General features: G+C 46.8%; 1 protein-coding gene across 5 annotated transcripts; it reads left to right on the top strand.

Annotated features, from left to right (window-relative positions):
* The first annotated feature begins 92 nt into the window (after positions 1-92).
* Positions 93-8,629, top strand: LOC121672755 (protein mono-ADP-ribosyltransferase PARP12-like). 5 transcript variants are annotated; one of them, XM_042045553.1, is made up of 9 exons: positions 93-280; positions 1,897-1,937; positions 2,822-2,957; positions 3,436-3,556; positions 4,583-4,667; positions 5,472-5,547; positions 6,212-6,342; positions 7,719-7,870; positions 8,296-8,629. In XM_042045553.1, exons 3-9 carry the CDS (start codon positions 2,898-2,900, stop codon positions 8,574-8,576), a joined length of 906 nt encoding a protein of 301 aa, XP_041901487.1. In that variant the 5' UTR covers positions 93-280; positions 1,897-1,937; positions 2,822-2,897; the 3' UTR covers positions 8,577-8,629. The 5 variants fall into 5 exon arrangements, with proteins under 5 accessions (XP_041901487.1, XP_041901490.1, XP_041901492.1 ...); XM_042045556.1 differs by lacking the exon at positions 3,436-3,556 and adding an exon at positions 5,699-5,753; XM_042045554.1 differs by lacking the exon at positions 93-280 and adding an exon at positions 304-627.
* The last annotated feature ends 2,964 nt before the right edge of the window (positions 8,630-11,593 follow it).

Below are 11,593 nucleotides of genomic sequence, written 5' to 3' on the forward strand. Positions count from 1 at the left end.
GCCAAGTCCGTGTTCAATCACCGACAGGGAGGAACTGGCTTTAGGTAAGTGCTGGTGTGCGGTGACAGGAACCCAGAAGTAGGGATAAACTCTGGTTCGCAGTGATGTTGATTTTGCAGATCACCGCCGAAGCCCTGGGCCGGCCTGCTCGTGCTTGGCAGGTGCGCATGCGTCTGTGGCATTAACCGGGAGGAAATGTTACTCAGCCCCGCTTCCTAAGCTACCGGGAGAGAGAGGCAGCCGTGGTCCCACGGCAGGAGGCTGCGAGGGACGCTGTGAGGTACACATGTGCTGTGGGGAGTTCACGGGGAGCTCTCACAGGCCAGCTGTGTTTTGCTTTCGAAGGCGTTACTGCACCCGGGGCACCTTTGCCATGCGGAGCAAGGGTTGCGCAGGCTCATCCAGCCTGGCCGGCGCAGGGCTGATGCCCTCAGCTCCCGAGGGTGGTGACAGGGCAGCCCGAGGACAGAGCTGTGCCAGGGCAATGGCGTATGCCGGGCTCTGACAGCCTTCCCAGGCTGCAGCTGAGCGGGGAGGGTCGGACACACAGGAAGTTCAGGATTTTATAGCTTGTGGGCTTGGCTTTAAGGTCTGCTGGAGGGATACCTGCTTGCACTTTGTCATACTGTAAGTTGTATCTTCATTCATTCGTCTTTTCTTCTTGAGTAAGGGAAAAGGTAGCATGAGGTTGCTTTTTAAGTATAAAATTTCTTCTGTATAAAGTTACTCCCGTTAAGATATAAAAAGCAACTTTACGATTGCACAAGACCACGTAGCGAAATCTTCAGCTAAACGTGAAGGGCACTAGCTCTCTTGCCAGTGAAATATTTCTGTCTGCTTTTTAAGTGTTTCACCTCTGTTTATTTCTAGTTGGGGGTTAGTTGGTGAGTGGAAAATGCCAGCACGGAGCAGAAATGCTGGAAAGTGAAAAAGAAAGTGAGACACAAGCGGACATTTTTGAAAGCTCATGTGATTAGGGCAGACTGGGAGCCCCATCTTGGCAGGGGAGCTGGCAGGGGTTGGCATCCATCTCTGGAGTGGGGATAGAGGGAAGAGAGAAGGGGACAGCAGTGGAGAAAAGCTGCCTGGAAACCACCATCCCACCCCACTTCCCTGCTTTTCTTTCCATTTTTCCTCTCCCCACCTCCCCCCTCAAATCCCATCCTTCAAATCCACAAATTTCGAATTCTTCAGCCATGCCAGCAGCAGCAGCATGGTGCTGTGCAGAGGGGAAAAAAGGGACAGCCATGTCAAAAAAAAAAAAATCTCCTGGTAGTACTGGATCTCTTGAATGTCCTGCAATGGGGGAGAAGGAGAATTTGGAACATTTTTCTAGGAACAGGCCTGGCCAGTGTTACTGTGTACACAGTGCCACTGTGGTCTGAAGGCAGCACTGGAACAAGCTCTGTCTGCGAAGGAGATCCGGGTTCTTCCTTGCTCTTTGTTCTGGCAGTCCAGGGCTGCCAAGCCTTTGTTTCATGGACCTTTGCACTGTAAACAGCTCTATGAGAGAGCTGCTCCTGTAACGATTTCCTCCCATTGGCCTGCTCTGAATACTCCTGATCCCTGCCAAAGAACAAAGGGCGTCAGAGCTGGATACATGATCATTTCCAGTTTCTGTTTCAATATTGTGCTCAGATTCTTCAGGCAGCTCAGAGTAACTCTGTCACAGACCCTTGCAATCTTGATGGCTGGCAGGTGGGCAGCTTTTGGCTATGGATGTGTGATCCATGATAGGCAACGTTGTAGGGGCAGTAAAGTGATGAGATACATAAAAAAGTGTTGTCTGGGTCCAAAACTGGGAGAATAAATGGAGGGTGAAGCACAGCAGGAAGCAAAGTAAAATCCCATGAATTGGAATTATTGGTGGCTAGCTGTTCCATCTTCTCTTTATAGGTGCTGTGTCTAGGATAGAGTGCAAAGCAGAGACTTTGCTGGTAAGTAATGATATCCCCTCCTCCAAGTGACAGCTGCTCTCTCACTCCCCATTCTCAACAGGACAGCAAGGAGAAAAATAAGATGGGAAAGTTCATGAGCTGAGGTAAAGACAAGGTGATCACTGGACAAGACAGACTTGATTTAGGGGAAGTTAATTTATTGCCAGTTAAAATAGATTTAAATGATGAGGAAAAAAAATTAGATCACCTATTGCCCCCTCCACATATTCCCAGGTTCAACTTCACTCCTTCATTCCTGACTTTTCTATCTCCCCCTACCAAAGCAACGCAGAGGGGAAGGGAAATAGATGTTGTCCTCAGTCTGTAAGATTTGCCATCTACTCTTCCATCATTCTCAGAAACTTCTCATGCTCCAGCATGGTTCATTTCCCATGGGCGGCAGTCCTTCAGGATAAACATGCTCTAGCATGGGTTCCTCTCCATGGGCTGCAGCTTCCCTCAGGGCCTGTCCACGTGCTGCAGCATGGTGTTCTCCATGGGCTGCAGTGTGGATCTCTGCTCCATGGTCCTCCACAGGCTGCAGGGGAACAGCTGTCTCACCATGGCCTTCTCTATGGGCTGCAGGGAAATCTCTATGTCAAATGTATTTTCTTACAATGTGATTTTTAGGAAGATACGTTTTAGGGAAAATCAGTGGCACAGGTCCAAGCCAGAGAGGTCAGGGTCGTTTCTGTGGTGCTTACCGTGACCCATAAATGTCCAAACACCAGGTCCCCAGTTCTGGGGCAAACCTCCACTTCCCAGCTGGAGGTGGTCTCCTTTTTTGAGAAGTTAATAGATTTCTGAATAGACCAGGGATATTGCATAGTTTGACAGCTTTGGAAAAGACCCCTACTTTGATCTGGATTTCTTTTCTGATATAGGGCAGAGCAAGCAGCCAGGTGCCCATCAGCTCTTCTGCACTTGTGTTGTCTCCTGACTAATCCGTGTGCTCCTGAAATGGAGTATGTCTGGTATTGGCTCGATGATTCCAATCAGTGGATTGAGTATGGGAAAGAGGTGAGATTCATCTGCTGTTCATGCCAAAAGCTTTTGTTAAACCATCTTTGGAGAGTTACTTAGCGCATGTTGTTCTGCAGCTGGTGTGTTCTGCACGCACTGCTGGGTGCCCTTGCAGTGCTGCTCCAGTGCCTGGGTGGAATTGTCTTATTAATTACCCCCCAAAGCAGGACTGGAGCTCTGTGAAAGCTTCCAAGGGACTGGCTTTGAAAGCAGGTGCATTTTTCAGAGCTGACAGACATCTTTTGGCTGGAGCTGACCACACAGGCTGAAGGCTGCTTTGTTGCTGTTGTTAGAAGCAGCTGTGCTCTGTGGGGTACCCCTCCGTCGCTGCAGAACAAAATGCTTGAAGCCTTAGAGACGTACTTCAGAACATCCTCCCGTGATAGGGACCTGGGAGAACATTGGTGTTTCCCCACAGTAACACCTAAACAAAGGGTGGTTTCTAACAGGTGTCATTTCCTTGTTCTTTCTGCAGCACCCAGATCATGTCTCTGCCACTGTAACATCTGCATTTCTGGAGAATGAATATCTAGCTGACAAGAATGGTGTTATTTTTTTCAGGGCTGGTTCTCAGCAGTATAAGTTAGACTTTGCAGGTGAAGTATCTCCTTGTTTTAAGTTCATTACACAGTGCAGCTGGCTTGAAGGTTTTCACACTATGTTTGCACCTCTTTGAACAGCTCTTTTTCCTCCTGCAAATTTTCTCCAAGTAGAACTTGAGCAGCAGGTAAATTTCTCTGCAGTTTTGAGATGCCCCGCTTGAGCTTCTACACGTGGGCATCTGTAGTCAAAAAACCATCCCTGACAATATTGTACATTCAGAAGAAGAGTTGAGAGTACATGCTTCATGGCACCTTACGCATTTGCGTTTATACAACTAAAAAGGAGAAATGAGAGAAAAGAAAGAAAGGCACTGAAAAGTCAAAAGGTGAAGAAGTGAGCCCATGGTGAACATCTTGCGAGCTACTTAGGAGGAGAGAAAGCACAGAATGCAGCAAACAAAAATTTAGGGCTGATTGCACAGAGAGAGAAATAGGAAAATTAAAAATGCTTTTCTGTTTCTAATTTATTTACCCATCTTAAAACTCCTGTTAGCTTTCCAAGCTTTAAGTGTTTCCTGGTATGAATAAAGAGTGCTGTTTAAAGGAGGAAACAATGGTTAATTAGCCATGTCACGCAGCATGTGCTCTGTGATATTGTTACAGGACCAAGAAGGGAGAGCAGGCTTTCCTTTTAGCACCATGGTGCAGCCCTGTGCTGCCTGGAAAGCCAGGTTTGTAGCCCCCATTGCACTGAAAACTCTTTCCTGCTATAGGCCTGCCATCAGATGTGGTTTTCTCTGGCCAGCAGCCTGGATGTGAATACAAGTGCAGGTGCAGTTGGTGCTTGGTTGCCTTCAAGTTTCACAGCCTGTGCTAGCAGGTGGTTGAGCTTGCTGATCTCCAAGTAGGAGCAGTGCAAGTGGGAATGGTTATGAAGTTTGGCCTGGGTGGGTGAGATAGAGGGAGTACCACAATGCAATATTCTGGGCTATCTCCTCTTTTATTTTTACTTAACATGTAAGAGCCTGTCCCTAGACAATGAATTATTTCATTATTGAGTTACTGTGTTTTTCTTTCAAGACATGGTCCAAACAAATGTGCTCTTTCAAACTCAAAGAAGAGTTATTCGACTGCCTAAACAGTCTGAAGGTGGACAAGATGGAAGGTAATACACATTCATTGGTTAACAGTGTCTCTAGAGGACAGCACCTTTCTGCTAAGAAGTTCCTCCTACCTGCCTAGAATGCAATTTTGTATTTCTTAAATTCGTTTCTAGACACCTTTTGCTGACTGGCTTACCAGTACATTTTGCGGTGACAGTATTTGTAAATTATGCAATGCGTCTGTGAAGCTCTCTGGAGGGACATTTGGTGGCAGTCTCTGGCAGCTGTGAGAGACCACTAGAGAAGATTTGCTCTCTCTGTGAGAGGCAAGGCCACATAGGGCTGACACAACCGTGCCAGGAATTTTTATTCCTTGATTTATGCCCCAACACTAGTAAATAAACTGTGCAGTGATTAGGAGAGAGGGACTACCAATCCCAAGAGCTGTGGTGCATATGGATGTCATCCCTTGGAAAGCTGAGGATACATTAAAACACAGAACAGGCAAATCCACTGAAATGAAGTGAACTAGAGGCGCTTGAGATACCCTATCTTATGGTTTTTTCTAAAGGAAGTTCAGCTTAACAGAATTTGAACACATCTGCTATAAATGTTATTTATCATACTGATTTATTTGAATTAGAGCTGTCTTTGTTTTAGAAAGTCACCAGCAGACAGTGCATGTGAAGCTGAGGGTTCAATTAAAGTTTTGGTTGAACCAAAGGTGTGTTCATTCAAAAAGAAAACAAACTAGAGCTCCTGAATGGATGTCCGAAGGCTGCTTTAGAGCCTGTGGTTGGATTCTCCAGAAGGAGGATTTGATGAGGAGTATCACCAGCTGACTGGCTCGTTTTTCTATTCTGTAGCCAAAATACGACTCTATCACATCCTGTCTATCCTCCACACTGGGACCAAACTGCGCTACCTGATATCGGGTTCAAGGTAGGAAAGTCCAGTGGGTGGGGAGAGCTGTGTCCTGTACTGATTTTTCCAAGAGCATGATTCAAGGCAATTGAGATGTTACCAGCTTTTAAATGTGTCTTATAAAATAAGCAACTACGATGTGAAACAAGACTGACAGTTTCATATTCAGAACAGACGTGCATTTCCTGGGAGGCTCTCTGAGAACCCCTATGATACCACACAGGGTAAGGAAGGCCACTGCTGCTCATACCTGTCCTTTGTACTCCCCAAGGCACTTCATCCTCTGATAAATCAGATGAATTGCATTTTAAGGGGGTATTTCCTTTAGCCCTGTAGGGAAGGAGTTAGAATGTCACATTAAGGTGAAACTTTCGCTCTGCGTCAGCCTGAATACCACTGTGCATTTCGACTTCAGGTTACTCTGAGCTAAAAATAGTCCAGATGTTGAGGTGCATCCTCTAAAGGAAGCTCTCATGGGATTGCACTGATTTTCCTCAGTCAGTGCCTGTGCTTCCACATGGGGAGTGATGGTAAAGGAGGGTTAACAGGAAGAACAGAAGCAGCTTGTGATTTTTGTGGTAGGGCTTTTCAGCAGATCTGAGAAGGTTACTGGTTCCTTTGGAAGGACTGGGAGTTGTTCCTCTCAGTAATACCTTATTTTTGGTGCTTTAAAAATTTTCAGTTGATACAGCTCAGCTACGATTCCCAAGAATATGGAAAAATCAAGAGGCTGTTTGAGAAGACAATGAAAAATTACTGCATCAACCAACTGCAGAGGATCCAGAACCCAACTCTTTGGGACATTTTTCAGTGGTTTGTATCTGTTTTATTTCATTATCCTTACTGTATGAGAAGACTGGTATTTCCTGATCTGTTGTCCCCCATAGTCTACATTTGGAGCTGCCAAATTCAGCAGCCCAGCAGAGGTGAGACTGCCATGTATTTCTCTGCCCAGGTCTGGCTGGTGGCCCAGACTTATGACTGCCCCAAAACCTGGCTCCCAGGCCAGCTACCCTCCTCACTGGCTGTGCAGCCTTACACTGGCTGGTGATCACATGCTGGCACAAGCCCTCACTTGCTGCAGTTGCTGGGGCTGTGGACATCTGACCCATGAGACCCAAGGTCCTACTCCAGTTGCTGCATCCAGACCCCCATACATGTGCATGTACACAGATTGGGCCTCCATCACCAAGGTAAGAGTTAGAAAGGGAGTTTAAGGAGAAGACAGGACAGACATGGCCAGACAAGCCTACTAACCAGGCAGTGGCCTGTTTTTACACAACCAGTCCTTTTTGCCCCCTTATCCATCTGTTTTCCTGTTTGTCCTCCTTGGACTGCCTTGATCCCTCCATTCTCCCACCTACAGTTCCTCTGTAAAACATTCCATTGTAAGTCCTGTGCAACCTCTAAATGCTCTTCTCTGTCCCATAACAGAAAATCCATTTTTTCATGGACAGTGCTCTCTTTTTGTTTCTGAGCTGGTCTGGACCCTTTCCATTGCTCAGGTGCTGGGTGTCCCTCTGATCCCTGGGGCTGAGGCTCCCCTGGGGCAGTCCTGGAAGGGGAGTGGGGCTCCTTTCTCTGTTACTGGGTTATTGGGATTGCATCTGTGTTCTTTTGTATGTGTAGAAATGAGCCTTTTATCCCTAGCAAGATGTGTGTGTGATTCCTGCTAGTGTTATTCAAAAAGTAAATTCTTTTCCTTCATAATAACTGAGCTTTGGTGCTTCAGGTTTATTCTTTTGGTTTTAGCCTCTTCCACATGAGAGTTAAAAAAAAAAGGAGACTTTTTTTTTGTGATAAAGATAGGGGCAGGGATTATACAGTCTTCACTGTGGCTTCATACAGCTCAGTTTTATAATCATATTTATGTATTCAGGATTTATATAACACGGGAACTGACCAATTTCCAGTCAAGGGATGTTCATCTCTTTACTCTCCCATGTGGTGTGAAGTTGTGGGTGACACAGTCCATAGTGATGCTGAGAACTTTTTGTTTTGCTGGCAGGAGCCAACTGTGCAGCAGGGTACCAGCAGAAGTGCAAAGCAGGCAGTAACCCCACTGAGAGCATTTTGTGTCACTGTTCCTCCATGACCCAGAAGTAGGAGGAGCTGAGTTGGGAAATTGTCCTTGTTTGAACCAGGATAACAAGTCTTTCCCCCCCCCACCTCCCCCCCCCCGCCTGTAGGCAAAAAGAAAAGATGAAGAAGCTCAATAAATTGAAAGGGGTGGACGAGCGCCTCCTGTTCCATGGCACAAGTCCATCCCATGTGTCCGCCATCTGTGAGCAGAACTTTGACTGGAGACTCTGTGGAGCTCATGGGACAATGTATGGAAAAGGTACAAGTGCAGAAGGGTGTAGGGACTGTAGCAGCAGGGGCTGCAAACCCCAGCCAGGCTGGGGGATGTGGGTGCGAAGTGACGGATGGTTCCTGACCCATGCACTCCTGCCATTAGGGCACTCTCACCTGTGTGCATCTGCATTGCTTCAGGTAGCACCCACAGCAATCCCATTCCAGGAAGGGCTAGAAATACCTCTCTTTGCCTCAGGTACGTGCTCTTGGAGAGGTGGGTCTGGGAGGTTGATGGCAAAATGTGAACTGGAGTTTGTCGGCGCTTTAAAATAAGCCGATGTGGGAACACCTGGCAGGAATGTCTATAGGGCCAGCTGGGGTTGTTGAATCGCTGCCTGCCAAAGTGCTGTTAGCATGTGTTTGTCCCTTGGCTGGTGTATTGTCTTACCTGTGGCTTTTTCTGTTCCCTAGGAAGCTACTTTGCCAGAGATGCCAGCTATTCCCATGAGTACTGCTCCTCCCACAGAGGGTGCTACAGCATGTTCGTTGCTCAGGTTCTTGTTGGAGACTTTGTGAGGGGAAACCCCCAGTACTGTCGCCCTCCACCCAGAGCCAGCAATTCAAACAGACTTTATGACAGCTGTGTGGATGACCTGACAGACCCTTCCATCTTTGTCATCTTTGAGAAGCAACAGATTTACCCTGCCTATATCTTGGAGTACAGTCTCAACACCAGCTGTGTGGTCTTGTAATGAATGGTGGAATCTCCTTTGAATTTACACTGAATAAATTACTTTTCAGTACATTTTTTTAATGTTTGTTCAATTTTAGTTGTAGCTTTAGAACACTTTGTAATGCAGTGGACCAATATCAATCCCCTGATGGTTTTGGGGGCATAGTTTTTTCTTAGGGTTTATTCTTTCCCCTGAAGAAGTGCTAAGCTTTAACATTCACTGTATCTGTAGCCTGGAATGGGGACGTACCTGCCTTGCGTACCATGATGCAGTGACACCTGCTGAGTTACAATTACCTTGATCCACTGATACAGTCACTTAGGGTTGATTCCTGCCTGTGGTGGTGCTGATTATGCCAGAGGGAGGCTGGGCAGGGAATGTGGAAGAAGGAAAAGTGAAAGTACCTATGTCATGATGCTCAAGAAAGGAATCATGGCCTGTCTTTCAAGTAAATGGCAGGAAGCTCCTGCATCCTGGAAGCTTTTTAATTAATGCTGGCAAAGAACTTTGCTTTGTTTCCTGGTCACATTGCTGACATCTCTTCTCACCTTGTTCTGCCGTGTCAAGTTGCATATCTCTGTGACACCCTGTCCTTCCTCTGTCCCCACTGGATTTAGGTCAAGAAAAGCAGGGGTATTGCAGCTGCTGAAGTTGAATCCCCACCATACCATGACACCAGCAGTGAGGAAGACCATGGCGAGCTGAGTAATGGCACACAGCAGTGTCCCAGCAGGGCTGTGGAGCCAGTTCCTGCAGCAGTGAGTGGTGAGACACGGGGGCTCTGTGAGGGGTGGCTGCTGGCACGGCCACCTCCTTGCCACCCTGCAGGCTGACACTGGTGGTGGCTGTTTTGAATTACCCTGCTGCTGCTTGACATTTCTCTGGGGGACTGAGAAGCGCCCCAGTGATGTGTGCTGCAGCTGGGATGGAAAGCTTGAATTATGGTCATAGTACTTGAAACTTGATGGATAATGGGATAACATTTGAGATGACTGATAGCATGGAAACAAAAATGAATGGTTTATTTTAATACAGTCTTGTTGTGTAAGTTGTAATTCAGCAGAGGGAATCACAAGTGGTTCACTTGTGTATGCCATAGCTGGGAGGAGCCAAGAGGAAGGTGTGTAGGATCTCATCAGCTTTTCTATAGCCTGATATCTTCAGGAATAATTGGTGCCCTTTTCTTTCTGAAAATTCAGAAAGATGGCTGCAATAAATCCCTGAGCTGCACTAATTAATGCACTTCTATGTCTCACTGCTTTTGCAGAAGCCTAAAGGTTGTTCTTTTGCAAATTAGTGATGTAGTCTTGTCAGCCACAGGTGAGCAGAGAACTTTCCACACAGTCAAGAAGTAAAAATGAAAGTCACTTAAAGTGACTTTTTCCTGAATATATGGTATATTTTTTTTATTAAAAAACCCCCAACATATAGCAGCAAGTTATCTGCCACACACCTTTCTCCATTGAAAAACTGCAGTGATTTTGGAGAGCTGTTGCCTAGGATTTGTCAGTTGTCCTAGATCTGCATCCTGTGCCTTGCATAAACATGGATCTGAGCATTATTTGTACAAACAATACCAGAAAGTCTGTTTTAAGATGATAATTTTGTAACTATGTGGGATTACATAGAGATTTCTTTGTTTTACAGACTTGCTGCCTGGGTCTGGCACCCAATGGGTGCTGTGCATGGGCAGCCTTCACCTCACATTTGCCTTCCCCTGGCTGTTCCCAAGCTGCAGGCTTGCAAGGATGGGAAGGGACTGAATAGTGACTGTTCTCAGTTGTCACCCTGCCTTGGTCCTTGCAACATTCCATAGATTTCCTGCATGGCTTCATCAGCTTAAGGGGGCTTGCATGTGCAGCCTTTGGGCAGGACAGGGGCTGGGAGATGGAGGGTTTGGGAAGACTTGCTATTAGACAAAATGCTCTGTGGAATGATGCCCTTGTATAAATCATCTTCCCCCTTTCTTCTCCTCCATGATAGAAGAAACCATCCATCATGTGGGAGAAAGTTGTTTCCAGCAAGGTGGGCTTCAGAGTATGATTGCCAAATTCATCAGAGCCAGGAGAAGGTAAGGAAGAGCCTGCTGAGAAGCAGGCCAGGCACTGGAAAAGGGGGGGTTGTTGATGTGAAAAAGAGGAGGCCAGGCAGAGAACAGAGGACAGGTGCGAACATGCACAGTTTGGAAGAAAATTTGGTTTTCCAGTAAGTCTAAACTATTTCTGACTGCAGGGAGAGTTTCTCTCAGCCTCCAGCTGCCTCCAGAATTAGGTGCTATTAGGGTGTTGTACTGAGAAGATCAGGAAGGGTCTGATGTGAGTGGCTGTAACTGTGCAATGGTGTGGGACTGCTGTGGGTTCTGCAGGTGCTGGAGTACCAGATCTGCCGTGGAAGTTCTCCTTGCGGAGCCCATGCTCTTTCAGGGTCACTCTCTGCAACTCTCCCTTTGTGCCACTGCCCAAAGGAGCAGCCCTGCATCCAGTGGGGTGCTGCTGCTGTTTTCCCCTTGCCACGGCTGGATGGGGGGGGCGCGGCGGGGGGGGGCAGAGGCAGAGCATTCACCTGCTTGAAAACTGACCTAGTCAAAACCCCCACAAAACCCAAACCCAAAATATGGTGTTCAGCGTGAGCGGTTTCCAGGGCTGCTTATCTCGACACCAACAAAGAGCTGAGCAGGCTGCAGCATGATTTTTAACTGGCATAAGATGATCCTGAACCTCTAGCCCAAGCAGATCTGGGAATCTAAAGCCAATAGACTTGGGAATATTTCAACAGTGAGGTACTGGGAGCAGAAGCTGCTAGTAAGAATGAAAAACGACTTAATTTGGACTTTTGTTCAGTATCATAAATTTGCTAAAGCTTCTTCTCAACCTGAACCTCTGGCTGCCTCTGGAGTACCCAGGTGCCTTCAAAGTACTGAGCAGAAAGCATTTCTCAGCACCCTTTTAGATGAGAAATGCTTGCAAACCATCAGCAACATGTCCAATAGTTGGCAGGCACCAAGCGTGGATCTATTGGCTTTTCATTCACTTTTT

This window comes from Corvus kubaryi, unplaced genomic scaffold, assembly GCF_017639235.1.
Source record: "Corvus kubaryi isolate FWS band 111438036 unplaced genomic scaffold, C.kubaryi_AGA036_p1.0 64936, whole genome shotgun sequence".
NCBI classification, from domain to species: domain Eukaryota; kingdom Metazoa; phylum Chordata; class Aves; order Passeriformes; family Corvidae; genus Corvus; species Corvus kubaryi.